The 18,555-nt window shown below is 48.5% G+C and overlaps 8 protein-coding genes across 8 annotated transcripts; 2 read left to right on the top strand and 6 right to left on the bottom strand.

Annotated features, from left to right (window-relative positions):
- Positions 1 to 67: 67 nt before the first annotated feature.
- On the top strand, positions 68 to 2,707 carry N7447_007005 (pre-mRNA-splicing factor CWC22; the record flags this gene model as incomplete). Its single annotated transcript, XM_057231267.1, has 1 exon — positions 68 to 2,707. One exon carries the CDS (start codon positions 68 to 70, stop codon positions 2,705 to 2,707), a length of 2,640 nt encoding a protein of 879 aa, XP_057086357.1.
- A 305-nt stretch (positions 2,708 to 3,012) lies between these two features.
- Positions 3,013 to 4,701, bottom strand: N7447_007004 (putative MYND domain protein; the record flags this gene model as incomplete). Its single annotated transcript, XM_057231266.1, has 1 exon — positions 3,013 to 4,701. One exon carries the CDS (start codon positions 4,699 to 4,701, stop codon positions 3,013 to 3,015), a length of 1,689 nt encoding a protein of 562 aa, XP_057086356.1.
- Positions 4,702 to 5,810: 1,109 nt separating this feature from the next.
- Positions 5,811 to 5,993, bottom strand: N7447_007003 (uncharacterized protein; the record flags this gene model as incomplete). The annotated part of the gene is made up of 1 exon (XM_057231265.1): positions 5,811 to 5,993. One exon carries the CDS (start codon positions 5,991 to 5,993, stop codon positions 5,811 to 5,813), a length of 183 nt encoding a protein of 60 aa, XP_057086355.1.
- A 519-nt stretch (positions 5,994 to 6,512) lies between these two features.
- On the bottom strand, positions 6,513 to 9,960 carry N7447_007002 (WD repeat-containing protein; the record flags this gene model as incomplete). Its single annotated transcript, XM_057231264.1, has 4 exons — positions 6,513 to 6,521; positions 6,574 to 7,004; positions 7,054 to 9,707; positions 9,803 to 9,960. The coding sequence occupies 4 exons, from the start codon at positions 9,958 to 9,960 to the stop codon at positions 6,513 to 6,515; spliced, it is 3,252 nt and encodes a 1,083-aa protein (XP_057086354.1).
- A 564-nt stretch (positions 9,961 to 10,524) lies between these two features.
- N7447_007001 (uncharacterized protein) lies at positions 10,525 to 12,229 on the bottom strand (the record flags this gene model as incomplete). Its single annotated transcript, XM_057231263.1, has 2 exons — positions 10,525 to 12,075; positions 12,182 to 12,229. 2 exons carry the CDS (start codon positions 12,227 to 12,229, stop codon positions 10,525 to 10,527), a joined length of 1,599 nt encoding a protein of 532 aa, XP_057086353.1.
- A 719-nt stretch (positions 12,230 to 12,948) lies between these two features.
- Positions 12,949 to 13,727, bottom strand: N7447_007000 (uncharacterized protein; the record flags this gene model as incomplete). Its single annotated transcript, XM_057231262.1, has 3 exons — positions 12,949 to 13,030; positions 13,095 to 13,488; positions 13,568 to 13,727. 3 exons carry the CDS (start codon positions 13,725 to 13,727, stop codon positions 12,949 to 12,951), a joined length of 636 nt encoding a protein of 211 aa, XP_057086352.1.
- A 1,418-nt stretch (positions 13,728 to 15,145) lies between these two features.
- N7447_006999 (uncharacterized protein) lies at positions 15,146 to 15,376 on the bottom strand (the record flags this gene model as incomplete). Its single annotated transcript, XM_057231261.1, has 2 exons — positions 15,146 to 15,175; positions 15,209 to 15,376. The coding sequence occupies 2 exons, from the start codon at positions 15,374 to 15,376 to the stop codon at positions 15,146 to 15,148; spliced, it is 198 nt and encodes a 65-aa protein (XP_057086351.1).
- Positions 15,377 to 16,026: 650 nt separating this feature from the next.
- Positions 16,027 to 18,024, top strand: N7447_006998 (uncharacterized protein; the record flags this gene model as incomplete). The annotated part of the gene is made up of 2 exons (XM_057231260.1): positions 16,027 to 16,158; positions 17,833 to 18,024. 2 exons carry the CDS (start codon positions 16,027 to 16,029, stop codon positions 18,022 to 18,024), a joined length of 324 nt encoding a protein of 107 aa, XP_057086350.1.
- Positions 18,025 to 18,555: the final 531 nt, after the last annotated feature.

Below are 18,555 nucleotides of genomic sequence, written 5' to 3'. Positions count from 1 at the left end.
CAACCACCGTTCCTCCGGTGTACATTTAACCTTCACTCGACTCCGGAGGACTATCTATTGATTGAAAATGTCCGATTCGGATGTTCTCCAGTCTGCAGTACGCGTGCCCACGCCTCCGCCGGGCGCGTCGTACTCACCAACCGCAGCCTCTCGAAAACGCTCACCTCCCTCTCGTTCCCCCTCTCCCAATCGTCGCCGATCTCCTCCCGGTGATTCCCTTCGAGAAGGTGCCGATGTGCCCAAGGTCGACGCAGAATATGCCGACGACAGAGAACGCCAACTAGCTGAACGTCTTCGCGAACATGAGAAGCGCGAAGCGGCGCGCAAGCCGATGACCGAGGAACAAAAACAGGCATCAGCAAAGGCAGAATATGAAAAGCTGCTCAACATGCGATCCGGTGGCACTTACATCCCTCCAGCCCGACTCCGTGCGTTACAGGCGCAAATCACAGATAAGACGAGCAAGGAATACCAGCGCATGGCCTGGGAAGCCCTGAAGAAGTCAATCAATGGTCTTATCAACAAAGTCAACGTTTCTAACATCAAGTTCATCGTTCCGGAACTCTTTGCGGAGAATTTGGTGAGGGGCCGAGGATTATTCTGTCGGTCGATTATGAAGGCGCAGGCAGCCAGTTTGCCCTTTACTCCAATCTACGCAGCCATGGCGTCTATCGTCAACACCAAGCTTCCGCAGGTTGGTGATTTGTTGCTTACCCGGTTGGTAGTCCAATTCCGCAAGGCCTTCAAACGAAATGATAAGGCAGTCTGCATTTCCTCTACAACTTTTATTGCGCATCTCTGCAATCAGCAAGTCGCCCACGAGATGCTGGCAGCTCAGATCCTGTTGCTTCTTTTGCACAAGCCAACGGACGACAGCGTGGAAATTGCTGTGGGTCTCACTCGAGAAGTTGGTCAGCATCTGGAGGAGATGAATGCTCCTATCGCACTTGCCGTATTCGACCAGTTCCGAAACATTCTACACGAGGCCGATATTGATAAGCGTGTACAATATATGATCGAAGTGCTCTTCCAGGTGCGCAAGGATCGGTACAAGGACAACCCAGCAATCAAGGAGGAGTTGGACTTGGTGGAAGAGGAAGATCAGATCACACACCGTGCCGGCTTGGATGATGAGCTGGAAACTCAAGACACCCTCAATATCTTCAAGTACGACCCGGAGTGGGAGGAGCACGAGGAGGCTTATAAGAAATTAAAAGCTGAGATCTTGGGCGAGGAGAGCGACGATGATAATGAGGATGGGTCGGATGAAAGCGAAGAGGAAGAATCTGATACGGAAGAAGTGCAGATGGATATCAAGGATCAGAGTAATACTGATCTAGTCAACCTTCGACGAACAATCTACCTCACCATCATGTCCAGCATTGATTTCGAAGAATGTTGCCACAAGCTGATGAAGATCAACCTGCCGGTCGGGTTGGAGCATGAACTTCCATCCATGGTCATTGAATGTTGCTCCCAGGAACGGACATACTCCAAATTCTATGGCCTGATCGGAGAGCGATTCGCCAAGATCAACCGACTCTGGTCAGACCTGTTTGAGGCTGCCTTTGCCAAATACTACGATACCATCCATCGTTACGAAACAAACAAATTGCGCAACATTGCCCAGTTCTTCGGTCACCTCCTCAGCAACGATGCGATTGGTTGGCATGTCCTCTCTGTGGTTCATCTCAACGAAGAGGAGACCACATCCAGCAGCCGTATCTTCATCAAAATCCTGTTCCAAAACCTCGCAGAGAACCTCGGTCTGCCTGGACTGCAGGCCCGCTTCAGGGATGAGATCCTGCGACCAAGCTTCGAGGGTCTCTTCCCGACGGAGAACCCACGCCACACTAGGTTCTCTGTCAATTACTTCACCAGTATCGGTATGGGTGTATTGACAGAGGACATGCGTGAGAACCTCAAAAACCTTCCCCGTCCCACAGTGCCCGCTTTGCCTGCACGGGCCTCTCGATCTCTGTCGCGCACCCCATCTGATCGTTCCCGTTCGCGTTCGATGTGCTCAACATGCACTGGATCTCCTCACTCCCGCCGTTCCCGGTCGCCTTCGTACTCCCGCTCTCCTTCTAGGGACCGCGGCCGCTCCTACTCCCGCTCCTACTCTCGCTCCATCACTCCCTCTTCCCGGGGCCGAAGCTACACACCTTCGCGCTCTCGGTCCCCAGTCCGTCGCCGTCGTGACACATCAATCAGTCGGTCCCGGAGCCCCGCAGGACGATCCCGATCCCGATCCGTCTCCCGCACACCGGCCAAGCGCAGTAAAGCACGTTCCCGCTCCTATGACTCGCGAAGCCCAAGTCGCAGTCCCTATCGATCTCGTCGCTCGGTCACTCGGTCTGTCACCCCGCCGCGCCGAGGCCAAAGCCCCCCAGCCGGAGAAACCGCAGCTACTCCAGATCAATTTCCCGGTCTGTCTCACCTGCACCTCGTCGTGAGCCCGCGCCCAGAAGTGCGACGTCCAGAAGTGCGAAGCGATACTCGTCTGAATCTGTGTCGCCCCCTCCCCGCCGACGACGCGGGGGAGCAGACTCCGTCTCCCGCTCCCGCTCGCCTGCTCCTAAGCGTCGGGCTGAATCACGGGGTCGAAGCTATTCGCGGACACCACCTCGGCGCAGATAAAACGGTCGCCTCTGATGCTTTGATCCTGACTTGGGGGTTGGCTGAACGGTTCGTATGTTACTGTTGATAATGAAATAATGCGTATTTGGAGCGAAAATACGACGTTGTACTTGTTTTATTCGATCCGGTGCCTGGAATTTGAAACTTATGGGGATTCGTTAGGAGCAAATCGATCACGGTGTACCCACGCTTTTCGGGATTCCATTTCATGGATGTTAAAACAAACACGTTCAGATAGACTATCTTGTATTCCTCATGTAATAATTGTTTGATTTCTAGGAGCCATTGGCATGATTCTCACTTAATGCAGTAAAAAGGGTATCTCATCATGATCTATCAAGTCGATCTATACATCAACCCATAAATACGAACCTACTCAACCTCACCAGCCTCCCAAACACATCTATCACACAAACAAGTCCCACCCAAAGCCCCAGCAGCCCATTCCCTTCTCTTCTGAACCGGCAACCCAATATCACAATAATGATTCAAGATCTCCGAGTCCTTCGCAATACCCCCAGGCCTGAGCTCCTTCATCTCAGTCCCGCGCGACCAAACAGCCGTCTCATCGTCTTTCCGCGCGCGGAAATTAATCTCACTACTCCATTCCCAGGTCACATTAGGATCACACGAATGATTCGCAAGACACCACAGCGGGTGAACAGCACACAACTCCGGACCTCCATCCCAAGTCGACAGCCGACCCGACGCCGTACCGCGGAACTTAGCAAACAGCGTATTCAGAACCCATGTATCGTAGCGGTAGAGCTCGGCGTAGGGATCCAAACCCATTTCATCGAGGAAACGCTCCGGCTGCAGGACATTAAGCTGGAACGAGAAGGGGAGAGTGGCGGTATCGTCTGTTGCGGGCATTGTCTCTGCTTCCGCGGAGACAGACTCAATATCGAAATCGTGGAAATCACCCCAGATGTACTTCACCTCGGGCAGGTCGAGCGCGTGTTTGTCCTGTGTGGCGGACATGGCAAGCGCTCTGCCCAGCAGAAGAAGGTACAGGTAATCGGCCTTATCCTTGGGATCGGGGACATCCTTCCCGATGGAGTCGAGGCCGTCCTCGAGACCGCAGATCGCGCCGTGATATACCTCTTGCGCTGTGTCGTGGCATTTCTGACTGCAGAAGATGATGTCTACGCAGCCGCCCTCGCAGGCGACGGGAGGCTCGGCGGCGGAGAGTTCTGGGAGTGGCGCGTTGCATGCGTCGCAGAGATCGTCGTGGAGACGGTTGGTTGCTGTGAGCAGTGATGACTCGCGGAGGATGATCTCGTCTGGGGCGATATCTTCTTTCGCGAAGAGGCCGAGCTGCACGGAGACTTCCATGCTCGAGTCGTCGTCTGCTGAGGCGTGTAGTACTGGCAAGGCTACTGCGCGGACTTCACACTTCGGCGCGATGACTGCCAGTCGCTCGTTGAGCAATTTGAGAGTCTCTGGTGAACGGCGGTCGGGCTCGTGCTCGTTCCAGGGATAAAGGACACGGCGGGCAAACCCTTGTGAGGGGAGGACACTGGGGTCGATTGAGTCCAGGTCGATATTTTCGGTTTCAGCGCCAGTGCGGGATTTGTAAATTTGCTTCACGCGATCCATTTGCGCGTTCAGTGTAGCTACTGAGGCTGTTGCGGATCTCTTTTCCAGAAGGGCTAAGCCGCGCAATCCGAACTCGAATGCATCGCGGTAACAGCCGCAGCGGACGAGACTGCGTACTAGCAGGACATACACCTGGTCAATGATGCTATCGTATTCCTCTTGGGTGATGGGCACAGTGTTGTCGTCTTCGTCTTCGTCTTCATCATCTGATTCGTTCGCCGCTTTCTCGGGAGCCTGCTGGGAAGGGTCTACCTTCCGTCTGGCATGGAACTCGCATTCATCTGGGTCAACCACCGACTCTAGCAGTGCCAGCGCGCGGTATGCATCTGCCGAGGCGAGATCAGGGAAGCCCAGCTTTTCATACTGAAGGCCTCGTTCAAGATGGAGGTGGGGGTTGTGAGGGTCTGCATAGAGCCTAATGGTTGTCTCATTGCGAGCTTGGAGCAATTGTGATTGAGACATGATGTGTGATGTGTCTACTCTTCTTGTTTCCAAGGATGTAACACGTTTTTATACACCTTTGGTCTTTGGCAGCCAAAAGGGCAGTATAAATCGATATCAAGATGTGATATCAGGTTGGCAGATCTGGGTTGGTAGAGAGATCAAGCTGTAGACTTCAGCAGCTAAATATAGGGCATTGACACAATATCAATTGATCTTAAACTTTTATAAATGAAGTTGGTGATCTGCCCCTCTGTAGATCGACGATATTCGTGCGGGCAAGTTCTTTTTTATCGCAAAAATTTCTACGATAAGAACGGTCACGTGAATATATAGTTCGCTGCAATGGAGGTTGTCCACAGGACTAGTAACCTTGGTGAAAGATGGAAATTTCGTTAAATATGGAGACAACAGGAACTAGGGTATACGTGGTGTTACAGGGACAGCAAAGAATCAGTCAGGATAGCGGGATCTTGGCCAGAATTGGACTGACAAAGACAAGAATAGCCGGCTACAGACCGAGAGGATTCTCTCGGTTATTTAGACTATATAGAAGTATAATAAGTCTAAATGGCGATAGTAGGAGCTTCAAACACTTGAACATAGAATAATTCTTGCGAGCGATCCACAACTTTCAGCTTAGTTTTCGTCTCTCGCTCGAGATTTACAAGCTTCTTTCTACCAAGTCTTCCCAAATGTTGGGATAGACCATGAGGGTAGCTATGTAATACCTCCAACAAGGATTTTCTCTGTATTGCTAAGAATCCCGGCTGACTATTATACAGAACCGCTAAATATGTTGTTCTCACTTGGTCGGGTGCCGGTAACAGCCACCGGTCCATGGAAAGATCTCGCCCCGAGATAGGCTCATCAGCAATATCACACCCCCAACTTCCCCCATCCCTCTCTCCAGGCCACCCACGGTCAGTGTCTTCTTGCTTCGATTTTTGCTGTACCAGCCTTGCAATATGATGAAAATGAAATGGAGGGAAACGATGCTTGGGGAATTCCCAGAAAGAACCCCCATTTCTCGGCCAGGGAGTCTGCTCGAATTGTTAGTTGATTCATTTGTAACTTGGGTTCATCAATGAGACTTACTGAGTACGTATCTTGGTAGCAAATTGCTCAAGTCACAGATGCAGTGGTACATATATCGCTGTGCAGGATGGATCCTTCTGAGGCAGCAAAAATAATCGATCGGTCTCTAGCGCATGATGGGTGTTTGCGCGTAGCCTTTTGTATTCGATTTGCTGCGCTGACAGAGCGCCGATGAGCGGGCTCTGGCCATCCAAGGCGCGCAATGAAAGTGACATTTCGAAGAATCACTTCCAATGTCCTCATTCTTCCACGGTGATCGTCGGTCATGATGAACTCGACCTCACTGATATGGCAATTTGAATTTACTCTCGCGAGGTCAAGCCCTGAGTCCACAAGTCGATGGACTTCTGCTTCTATCTCTGACAATGCAACCTTTAACCCCACCGTATGCCTTAGAGTTGGCCAAAAAGCGCTCTTCTTAAGGCCTACCCGCCGTTTGAATGAACAGGAGGATCTCTCATGTCGAAGAAAGGGGATTTCCTATTGTGAGATGTGGAAACTATAAGATTTGGTGTCAGGTCGTGGTTAGGGGAGGGGAGGGATGGTGTTTTGAAAGTGTTTGACTTTAGAAAGGGAATGTACTTGAATATATAAAACATATAGGAAAGGTGCGACTGTGGAAGCACATGAATTAGAGAGAGTGTGTTGCTATAACAATAAATGTATGCTATGAAACACCGGCCTTTTTTTGACACTGTGCAATCCAACTCTGGAGATATCCGGACCTTCATCTTTTACATCACCTGTCGAATGGTTAGTATTATTTCCGCAAATCAGCAAGATATCCAGACATACCGAGCAATTATCATCGATAACAATAGTGCGATGTTCACCAGGAGAAGCAATATCATCAATTCCAACTCCAAGGCCGCCGCCCCTCAGGTTGGTAGCCAGACGCTCGAGCATACTCCGCTTTATGTTCCAGTCAGCGAAAAGAGCTAGATAATGATCGAGGGGCATATAATGTACAGTGATGTGTGCTTCGCTCATACCGCCACGACGCTCAACATCGTTTTGGCTCATGATGCGATAGCTTTCATGGACTCGCTTTCGACTCTCGAGACCGCCCATCCTGGAGAGCGTTCGACCAGACTGGTTGGATGGATTGTCGGGATCTAGGATGTTAACACCATTACGGGCATCTTCTTGGGCATTCTGGTCTGGCGAAAATATTTTGATGGTCTTATCGATTCCCGACGCGGCGATCATCGGCTCATAGGGATGACCTAAATCACAATGTTAGCTTTTGTATTTCTAACCGATGATAGAAATTACCTTGAACAACATTGACAACCTCGCTATCACCTTCAAGGATGTTGACCAGATTCGATGTTTTGCGGTCCCAGATGAATATATTACCAGAATCACAGCCACTGACCACGTACTCATCATTCAGTCCGAAATAGTTGACATCCTTGACGGTTCTGACGTTGCAGTGGCCGCGATAACTTCGCATATGAGGTACACATGGAACATTGCGCTCGAGATTTTTATGTCGCGCCTTTCGAATGGCATATCTCCGGGAGATAATGTCGTCAGAATCAGACCCCTCGTCATCTTCATCCAAAGATGAATCCATGGGCCAGCCATCATGATCTTCATCGTCGGTTGACTCGTCTGCCTGGCTACCATCGCTCTCATCCTCATCTGCATCAACGTCGCCATTATCCAACGATGTTGCATCGGCTTGGGAGCGTTCATCCCGAGGATTATCCTGTCTGGCAACAGAACTACCAGCTCTGATGAGTTCAATACGCCGGATTCGTTCTTCTTCCACATTGGGGTCAACATCAGTCTGGTTTCTCTCTTCGTCCGAGTCACTCTCAGATTCGTGCACTGTGGCGTGAAGCCCGCCGAAAGCATCGTTGACAAATTTGTAGTTCACTTCCTTACCCGTCTCCATCAATATTCCTCTGCCTACTCGCAAAATCCAGAACCTCTTCGCAGAGGCACAGTCGAGAGAGCGGATTTGTGAAGTAGGATTGGAAACACGACGCCTGTCAAACCTGGCAGCTGAGCCCCCGAGATCTTCCAAGGGCAGTTTGACAGCGTTCCCAAATGCAGTCACGGCAGCCCGTTGGGTTTGGAACAGGATGCGCGTACTGTCATGCTCGAATCTATTGGCATCCACATTCACAATCGGAGTGTCACGCGCCAGTTCCATAATATAGGGCAGTAAGATGGTTTCGATGGCATCCTCATCGGATTCATCTGGGATTGGGTAACGGCCATGTAATCGTCGAGGGGCATTGCGGCGTTGAAATCCCTCTAGAAGACGCTGCCTGCCGCCCTGCAGCCAGAGAAGAATTGCTCGGAGGAATTCATAGCCAAACTGAGCTGCTGGGTCAATGGGGTCATCCTCGCCAGGTGCAGGCTTGACCATCTCGAAACTTGATTCTTCCGGGTCTTGCGTTTGGTCTGCCAACGCATGAGCAATTGTGCCAGCGGCTTGGACAAATCTCCATGACGATTGGCGATTGCGACGAAGCGATTGCTGGAAATTAACAGTCTCTCTTGATGGATTCATGGGATAGCTCCATTCGCGCATGACACCGTCCATCTGTGGAAGAAGTATAGACGCAAGTTCTAGGGCGGATGCAAAGGATCTCGAGTATGATTCGGGTCCCCCATCTTCAGACCCTGCGGCCTCCCGAACTGTCGTTTCTAGGGAGAACAAAGTCTTTCGAAGTTTTACCAATCCTTTTGCAATCTCCATGCTCAGTCGCTGGGCATCATTTAACACAGAATACCGAGCCTGCTCTAAAAGATTCTCGGGGGTGGTGCCTAAGTCACTATCTGAGACTGTGGGGAATGAAACATCCTCTGCCTCGCCATTCTCATATTGGATCCTAACAGTATCTGGCTCTGTTGAGCGACGACGAGACTGGTGTCGGTCACCACTTTCCTGTGATGAAGGCGTCGTGGGCTTCTTGCGCTTCCGGCTCCGTGAACTGCGACGAGCCTGTCCATTCTTCCCTTTGATGGTGGATTTATCGCCCGTCTGGGTCTCTCGGGCATCTGGGCTGCGAATCAAATCGAAACTGTAAATGTGATCGCCAGACCAGCTAACAACTATCTCGCTGGGGTTTGCATCACTGATTTTACAAGCAGTGATGTGTCCGTCATCAAGATACTTCATATGGTGCTTGCCGCCCGGTGCAAATCTTCGCACACACCGCGTCGCCTTGCTCATTTCCTCATCAGCAGAGCTGCCAGCGCTTGGTGTAGACCTGCTGCCCGTTGCAGCGGAGGTGTCCTGGCCAAGCATCCGCCTATCATGCAAAAAGCAGTGGACGTGCGCGCCACCCAAGGCAATATAATGCGGCTGACTTGGAGAGCAAGAAATTGTGTTAAGATCCAAGCTGTACTGCTTGTATGAAATTAGAGGAGGCGGAACATTAGAGTCATCATGTTCCGACGGGTTTGCCATGAAGCCCTGACCACCGCGTGGCGGGGGATATGCACTGGATGGTAGTCGCAGATCCCACTGGCGGACTTCACCATCCTCAGAGCAAGTGAGAAATAAGAATGGGGAGGATTCGGTGACGATGCGCTTTACGCGATCGGAGTGGCTTCGATACACTCTGGCGTTGGTATTGCCGTCACTCAGATACCGCGTGCTACTGAAGAACTCATTGAAGCGCCGCCTCCGAGTGGAAGCCGCAAATGCGGAAGTGGTGGCATCGGTTCTGCTCCCAGCCGAGTATTCGATATCGAAGACGCGAACCTGCGAGTCGCCGGCGCATGTAACCAGAGTCCCGTCATTCGAGTGCGGCATAAACTTCACGGAGAAAATGTTGGCTCTGTGGCCGGTGAAAACCGTGGTGTTGAGCGCGAATGGAGCATTGGAGGACTCGGGTTGGTAGGAGTAGATATTGAGGTGCTTATCATCAGAACCGGACGCCAGAAGACGCCCTGAACTTGACCAACTGCGAGGTCGTTAGCATGACATGCATCAGAAATGGCGGAAGTGTTGACCAGTCGATAAGGCCAAGTAATTCGGCTTAGGTAGCTATAAACGTACCTGAGGGCATTGACACAACCAGTGTGTCCACCGAGTTCATTCACAATGTCAAGATCATTGACCCATTCCTCGGATCCATAAATTCCCCGAAGCCCAGCATACCGCAACGATTCCCCGCATTCCCGGCGCCAAAGGCGATCGTAGATCGAGTTTTTCATGATCACTGGATCAGGTGGGCGAGAAAGTTGGAATTCTTCGCTAGGTACGGTCGGCGATCATCTCGAAAGGCACTGGACAAGTGGATACCGTCTCTTTGCGGATGACTTTTATCTGTCAAAACGGAAGCTACCGTGGATGACGTCAAGAAGAGAGATGAGAGATGGCTTTTTCATCACCCCGGATAAAGTAACTCATGAGATATTTGTATGCCGTAGAAGGTATAAGGAGGCAAGTGGCAATGAACTGAGAAAGACAGAGATAAAAGTATGAAGGGAAAAGGAGCGAATTCGCAATACTCCAAGATCTAGACCACCTCCCGGAGAGCCCTCCTGAAGTCAGATTGAGATGACGCTTGCTGACTCATCGAGTTACCTCGGATCAGGTACCACACAAGGTATGGTTGGCCGTCAGGTACTTGGGGCGAAGTACTACCCATATCCCTCATATCCATTCACACTTTCAGATCATTTTCATTTCTACATAAGATGTGGCTTTATGTACAGTTCGAATTTAGCCATGGGTATTCGTGTACTCAACTTGACCACAAAGATGTATATCGCGGACTAGCTTCTCCAGGCACCAACTCGAGGAGCCCTCGATTCCCTTATAGAGCTTGCGAACCGCATCGCAATAAGGCTGACAGCATCTCTTTCTGAGCGCACCACTTCTGCCTCCAATGTTTGCATGGCACGAGTCTCCTGCGTCATAAGCTGTATCAATTCAGCCAGGTTCTTAGCTACTCTGGCAAGAGCAGACTGTTCTAGTCGCTCCACTTGTCCGAAGCCCAGAATATCAAGAGCTTGCAATTCGCGTGCACAGAGTTCCAGTCTCACATATAAATTTTGCAATGATTCTTTCCAGCTTCGCGCCAGGGGGTCAATAAAGGCGCCAACATCCAGACATCCCGGTCCACGGTTATGTTGAATAAGCTCCGCTTGGTTAAGCCAGTCTTCAAATATCTTCACAGCCTGAGAGTACTGTGCTCCCCGACTGCCAGCAATCATATCCGAGACGTCTTGTAGAACCCGTGATAGGATTTGAATCTGCTCGGAGAAGTCATGCGAGCCGCGATGTTCGCGACAATTGGAAAGCCAAAGTCCCAGGGCTTGCACATTCAAGTGACACTGCCGCTGCGTTTCATCGGCCAGTACCAAACGATATTGGCTAGCGACACTGTCGTACTTTTTGCGCAGACGCGACTCGGAATCAGACTTCCATTCAGCATGACGTTGTAGTGAATTGGAATGGACAAGACTGAGTTGCAGAAGCTCTGTTTGTAATGCTGCAATATCCGGCCATGATGAAGGAACCAGCAGATTCCCAGGCTGAGGTTCGACTCCAGGGGTAGGTGTTGGAGGTTTGGAGAATTTCTTAGGGGATGACGGCCGTTGGTAGGTTGATAGTGCTCGTGCACGTTGGCTGGTTGTCGGGGTTATTTCGGCTTGTTTTGTATTCTGTGCCAACTGACTCCTGTGCCGCACATGGCTTTTGGCTTCCACAGGTGGTCTCTTGCTGGCGCTGATAGGTTGCCTCAAAGAGGCGGATCGTGTGGGGCGTGGTGGGGGTAGCATCTCTGTTTTCTTGGGTGAAGGTGGCCTTCTCGTCGTAGAAGGTTGAACTGGGGATCTTCTTCCTGTCGCTTTGCGGGGAGAGGGTGGCGCGAATGATGGCGCTGAGCTCTTTGATGAAGGGACCGTAATCTTCGCTGACGGCAACTTCAAAGCGCCAGGTCGCATGATGCTTTGGCGACGGCTGAGTGGAACCCCGGCCTTCATTGCTGTAGAATCCGCTGGTGTTTGTTTTTTAGGCGGCGATATCTCTCGCTGTCTAATTGGTGACGGGTCCCCGCGTGGTTTCGGCTTACTGCTAGGTGGCTGAATGCGCCCGTATACTGTTCCGCGACCATTGTCTTGGACAGTGTTCCTGCGCTGGGGAAGTAGGGTTCTTCCTCGAGCAGTGAGTCCATTGTCTTTCAGAGGCACACCCTCGACCGGCGAGGGATTTGATGGCGAGCGGTTGGTGGTATTCGTCTCTCGGACAGAGTCATTGCTCGGGCTGGCCGTGGCGGGTAGTCGAGCGGAGGGTTTCGTGGTAGGTCGTGCTATATTTGAAGTCTTCAATAATTAGCATGGCTTCTGTATGTAGTTGTTGGCATGGCAATGGTGGCACAGGCATGCGACAGCTGTGGGGAGCTTGACGGGTAACAAACGGGGGACTGACTTGTTTACGGGGATCGCGCAGCGAAACCGAACGCGTTGGGATGGGCATTGTACAAGGTCATCAGATGAGAGGCATTATGCATTGGGTTTAAGAAATGGGTTTGTTGTTAGCGGAGAGTTGGGGAGGTGCGCGATCTTCCCCAAAGTACCCACACCTTTTATTCTATCCTCTCTTTTTTGTTGATCCTTCAGGTTACTCCGTAGGCAGTGAAGATGCATCTAAAATTAATCAAATCATTTAAAAAGCAAACACCGAAATAATAATAATAATAAAAAACGAAAAATAAAGGTGCTGCCCGGTAAATCGGGGGTTGTGGTAGTCTAATGATCGTACACTAAGAACCAGTTGCACTCTGTGGAAACATACATCCATTAAGATATGTGTTCAGCCATTTTCAAATTTTTTTTTAATAAAATATGAAAAACATGGACCAATTAAAGGACTTGCTCAAATCAGTTGCTACAAGCTGAGGTTATATATCCTGTATCACTCAAGGCGCTTTGGTGTTCCTACATACTTAGGTTTGGAACGGAATACAACTGCGAATCGATATTCATGTTGCTCAGATCTGTTGAAAATCGAAATTGAATAGAATCTGTTCCTCCAGCTCGATGAGCATACCTACAAGGCCCGGAACTTTGTCGACTGACGTAACCCTCACTTTCCTATGATCAAACCGTCACTCAACTGTCACTCAACTGTCACTTCCTTATCAGATATCCCCAGCCATCTACATCATAGTGAAAATGTTAGATGATGTTGAGACCTCACTGAAGCTGCTCTTCGAGGAGCTTGATGAGGGCGTCGAGTATGGCAACCAGCTCAGCAGCAAACGCGGGGGACCACTCACTAATATAGCGCAGCAGGTGTTAGTGTAGATCAAAGCGGTGGAAACCAGGGGAATACCACTCACTCAGTACCAGAAGGGAGAGATCCCATAGTGTCATCTTCAGGGTCCAAATCAAATGCGTTGATGCTGCCTGAGGTGGTAGACAAACCAGACGAGTCAGAATCAGCGTGGCGAATGACTCCAGTGCGCATGGTGAAGTCTACAAGGCCAATAATGACTGGAATGATCCTGATATCGGATAGCTCAATGAGATTCATGCTAACGACAGCTAATTTCGAAAAGTAGGCAACGGACTCAGTGTCCAACCATAAATCAATAAGGTCGGGACTCATCACAATAGGACTGGCGATCTCAGCCTGGGAAAAGAAGTCATTGTTCAGATAAGCAGTCTCAGTGCCTGTCGTGAGGTCGATTAAATCGAGATAAGAGAGGATAGCACGAGGGGCATCCCATCGGTCTTCGGGGTCGATGATGGGTAGCCTTGACCTCGGAGTGCATATCGATCAAATCGATATTGGGAGCTGTATCAACGATACCAGTGTCCAATTCCAAATCAATGAAGTCTATGCAGACAAATAGGCCATTAAGACGAAGATTGGAGTTGAAGTTATTGTAGTTTGGGTTGGACGATATTGCGGCTTCGCCGTCGGGCCTCATAGTCCTCAGACGAAGGTTGCGCGCAACGTGTTCCGCCATCCTGCTATAATTCGTTAATAATGGAATTCAATTTTTGGTTGTTATACTTGCTCGATGAAACTTTCGAAACAACCAAATCGAATGGTTGTGGGTGGTTGTGGTCTAGAGTTGAGGTTGAAGGTGAGGTTCGAATAATGGACTGATGTCCAGCTAAAAATAACGCGAGGCGAGTCTAGGTGTGGAAAGTTTGTTCCCTTTGGTCTAAAGATCAAACGGCCGGTCTTATTGAATGTCTAGATGTAGATGTTTGCTTTGGTTATCTACAAGGCGGCAGTGAACTCGATACACGGAATCCCTTTTTGACGAGAAGGTCTACTAATTGAACGCACTATATCAACGTCGAGTATAAGATGGTCTATAGCTATTAGAATGCTTTACAGGGCTAACTGTGGAGCAGTTAACAAGGAGGTTTGCGAGCACATCGCTATATAATGAATTGGATTGAAGGCCTTTGGGCCGAAACACTCTTTAAAATCCTATTCAATAGCTGCTCTCCTCTGCCAGTCAGTGAGGTCATACTTTCTAACTCTTCATTGCTCATGTATATGCTAAACCTACTATTGGCATTAAGTAAATGCACTTGTAATGATGCTATAAATCGTTACCTGGTTCGAAAGTGAGAACTTTCGCAACGAGAAGTACTTTGCTTGCAAATAAAATTTTAACTTAATCCTATGGAAGGCAACTTGATGCCAGCTGGACCAGGCAAGATCACAGCTGGTGATCCTGGCGAATGGGTTACTCATATGCGGTGGCCCTGCCCGTGAGAGATATATTCTAAAGTCCCAACAATAGACCGGATAAACAACGTGGTTTGTGGGGCTAAGGTCAAGGGAATCGTTGTATTTGCTCTGTCGTGCTTGGAATCAAAGTTCAAACCATAGGGTTCTTATACTACAAGGTTATACATGGAAACGTTGCTCTGTATTGTGCGCGTGCTCGGATATGATGATATCTTCCTCATCCCATCGAAATCGAAATACAATGCTCTTTGATACGTTATATGTTGTTCAAGTCGAAATACACCTAGGTAGCTGGCATTTACTGCTATGGTGGATCTTCTCTCTAGATTAAGTCAACTAGTGAATGTTATCAGGGACAGAAGCCGGCCGATTATTTTATCTACTATAAATTAGATCTAGGTTCCACTAATATCGAGTCTAAGATAATAAGAGTCCCATTTGGATTCATTAATCAAGATCTAGCCTAACAAAGCATAATAAATCCTCATTGCATTGTCAGCTTTCATTGCGGATGGACATTTTCATCAACGGCAGGTTGGAAGTGACAACACTTTGTGCAGAGGACCACAGAGTGACGAAATATACAGCTGTGAACTCGATACATGGAATCCCGCGGCCTAAGGCGACCTATGCACTTCCTCGGTAGACGGTGGCTTATTTACACTATATTTCCTTTTAGTCATCTGCTATCATATTTGGCCATATCTGTTTCAATAAAAAGAGCAAATGTAGACTTACCACATTTCCACTACATTTCCCTTGTCCCACACAGCACCGGAATGTACCGTCGCCGTTGCAGTATTCTCCCTTCTGGGAGCACCCAACTCTCGCTTCCAGATTGAGACCAGCTTCGGGCGTGGCCATTGCAAAGGCAGCTAGGGCAAGCAGGGCAATGAAAAAATTCATGTTTGGGGATCTGGTTTGTGAAGGTGTAAGTTTGTTTGAAGCACGAAGATACGATGTAGAGGGAGATATCGATGCAGTGTTGAGGACGTGGTTATCACCCCATGGGTGTCTTTATATAGAGCTAACAGTCCTTACCAAGTAGGGTTCGGCGTCTTAGCAAGGATAGAGTACCGTCTTGGTTATTTCCCTCTTTTGGGCAATAGATTGCAGATCCTTAGGACCAGGTGCCTAGCCTTATGTGTCAGACATGTGCCTTCTGGTTCGCAATCTGAGGCCACATTGCAGATATCAGAAGCTGATAATGTAATCCCGGCGAGCCGGAAAATGAACAGCCTATAGAAATGTGCAGTTCTTTGCTTAAACTGTAGAATGTTTGTGTAGATCAATCTTGGAATTTTGGCATACGTGCGAGAATTCGTGGGGATTATCCTTGCATGATACTAATTATGCAGATAAGCCTGCACAAGTCGTGGGGGCTAAACTTAACAATACGAAGGGAGATGAATTAACCAACTAGTATCTACGTACAGCCGAAAACATATAAATTGTAGGCACTTCACCTCCATTGTAACTCAAAACAATCTTCACTTTTCCACTCAAAAGAAACTCTCACCAGAAATCCAACTACCTATCCCACCAAAACCTTCAAAATGCGTTTCTCTATTTTCGCCCTTGCAACCTTCATTGGCCTAGCCTTTGCCGCACCCATCGAAGCTGAAAAAGACTCAGCGACTTCTGCTCAGGTCAACAACTGCTACACTCTCTGCAAGATCGATGGCGGGGTGAGTTCATTTAGCTTATATACCTTTTATTATCGGCTAATGATAGTAACTACAGAGTAGCGATTATTGTCTAGAAAAGTGCAAAGACCAATAGGAGCCATAAATTGTCAGACAGAAAGAGGAAAATACAACGTTAACAGCCAAGCGTGCCGTACTCCTGGCTATGGGTTGACCAACCAAATTTTCTCTTTGGGCATGTATGGGGTTAGAGGGCTATAATTGGTGTTGTTCTATATTTGTTAGTTATTTCACCGGCATCAAGTTCAATGTTGTATGTACTTAGCGTCAAGTGATGCGGCCGAGTGACGGGCGTTCACTCCTGTCTAGATAGACTGAAATGCTTCATATATAATACGCATATCTCATTTCTTCCCCTAAAGACTACTAGTGTGCATTTATAATTACTAGCATAGTAAGGAGGGCATTAGTCTAAGCTGTACTCCCAAGAAATACATGTGATTGCGCATGCGTTTGTGGGGGTCGGATAGAAACGGGAGATCGACACGCCTGGGCTACGCCGCTGAGCGCCTGAATTGAAATATGTAGGGAAACAACAGCCCATACTAGCCAAAATTGAGTCGTTCGCATATGTACATGGACTTTTTGCATTTCTTTTATCTAATGACTCAGGTAATAGTGCCTTAAAATGGTTTGATAAGGATTGGGATCGTATGGCAATGAATTCTTTAAAGTCTGCTTTTAATTTATGCTTAATGCTACCCATATAAGGCAATAAGATAGCAAGTATGAACATCCATTCATGGATGATCGACCTTCCGACTTGAACTCGTGTGCATTTTTGGCCCCATTCTAGACAGGATCCTTGCTAGGCCATCCATCTTAGCCGCCAAGCAAGCTTGGAAATGCTTTATGTAAAGTCTAGAATCTTACATATGATACGGGGTACAGATACCCCATGTACGCAAGCCTGCTAATTCCCGAAGCTTCAAATCTTACATTTTACGGCTAGTAGAGCTAGCAGCTATTACCATCACTTAGAGCTATATAATATCGTATTATTCTAGCTATTCCGTACGGATGCAATTGAATTGAAGTGAATAGAGACACATCATGTATTGCTTAAACGCCGTAGGACTAGTGCTCTTATAACTAACAGGGTCCCTGTGCTCAAGTTTTAGGGTGGTACAGGAGGCTGAAATTGGCAACCCCCAAAAAGCTCTAGGCCATGTTTATGATTGGACATTTAGCATGATGCAAGGGGCTCCGGGGTTCGCCACACCACACGGGATCTACACCATGCTAACCAATAGCAGACCTCGTCTCCACATGTCATCGTGAACGCTCCATAAGGCCATATCTGAACAATCGACAGAAATCTTACATCGTTCAATAAGGAAGAATCCTTCAAACCCGGGGAAAAAGAAAGGAATCCTAACCCCGTGACACGATTCGATGCTACTCCTTGGCTGATTGGAACATCCATGCTGCTCGTTGCTGATCGTTATGCAGTCTCCTGTATAGTTGCCTTGCTATCACATAAATGTGCCAGGATTAGGAATAGCACCGGTGTGGTACATAATGCTCATCGAGAAGTGTGAGTAATTGAATATATAAAAATAGCCTTCTGTCTTGCTGCGAGAAACTATCTCTCGTCTCAACCCAATCAATCCAATCAAATTCAATCATTCATACCAAAACCTCCTTAAAATGAAGTTCATCTCCGCCTCAATCGCCCTAGTCCTCTCTCTCGCTATGCTTGTAGCGGCATTGCCTGCTGAGCTGGATAAGAGCGCATGCCCCGTGAAGAAATGCGCCGCTGCAGATCCGGCAAAGTGCTGCCCCGATAAGTATGGATTCTGCAATACCGACACCAAGGAATGCAAATGTGGAATAGATTGCCTTTAGTCCTAAGTCAAAGTAAGTTATCAAGCTTTATTGATATCAAAGGACTCGAATTGACCAGTTGTTCTATTGGAAGACCATGCTTCAGGCTAGTGATATCAAATCAACAGACTTTAACTTATAATAATGTTCCTACGGCTACTGGCGAAGAGGAGAAAGGGAAAGACGAGTCATTGTTGTTCAATCTAGAAAAAAGCAGAGTATTCATAACCTAATGTCTTACAAGCAATCTGCTCAGTCTGCAAGCAAATAAGTATAGGATGATCCAATGTTCAACAACTGTTCAACGTATACAACATGTGTACCAGATAATGCCTGACACTCAAAACCTTTCCCTTTCCGGTTTAGTGCTCACCCCTTGCCGCTTTTTGATCACTGAGTAAAACTGAGCACGTCCCGAGTATTCTGAGTTGATCACGGGCCATTACATAATCAACGATTAAGGTATCAAGCCTGAAAAACCAGGCTTTTGACCTTTTGGCCGCTCTGCCCCTTCGCAGCGGATCGCGGATGCACCTACTTCCCAACAAACAG

This window comes from Penicillium robsamsonii (genome assembly GCF_028829455.1).
Source record: "Penicillium robsamsonii strain IBT 29466 chromosome Unknown utg000003l_segment0_segment0, whole genome shotgun sequence".
Classification (NCBI taxonomy): domain Eukaryota; kingdom Fungi; phylum Ascomycota; class Eurotiomycetes; order Eurotiales; family Aspergillaceae; genus Penicillium; species Penicillium robsamsonii.
Note: the sequence above shows the minus strand (reverse complement) of the source record. Positions and strands in the feature narration are given on the sequence as shown.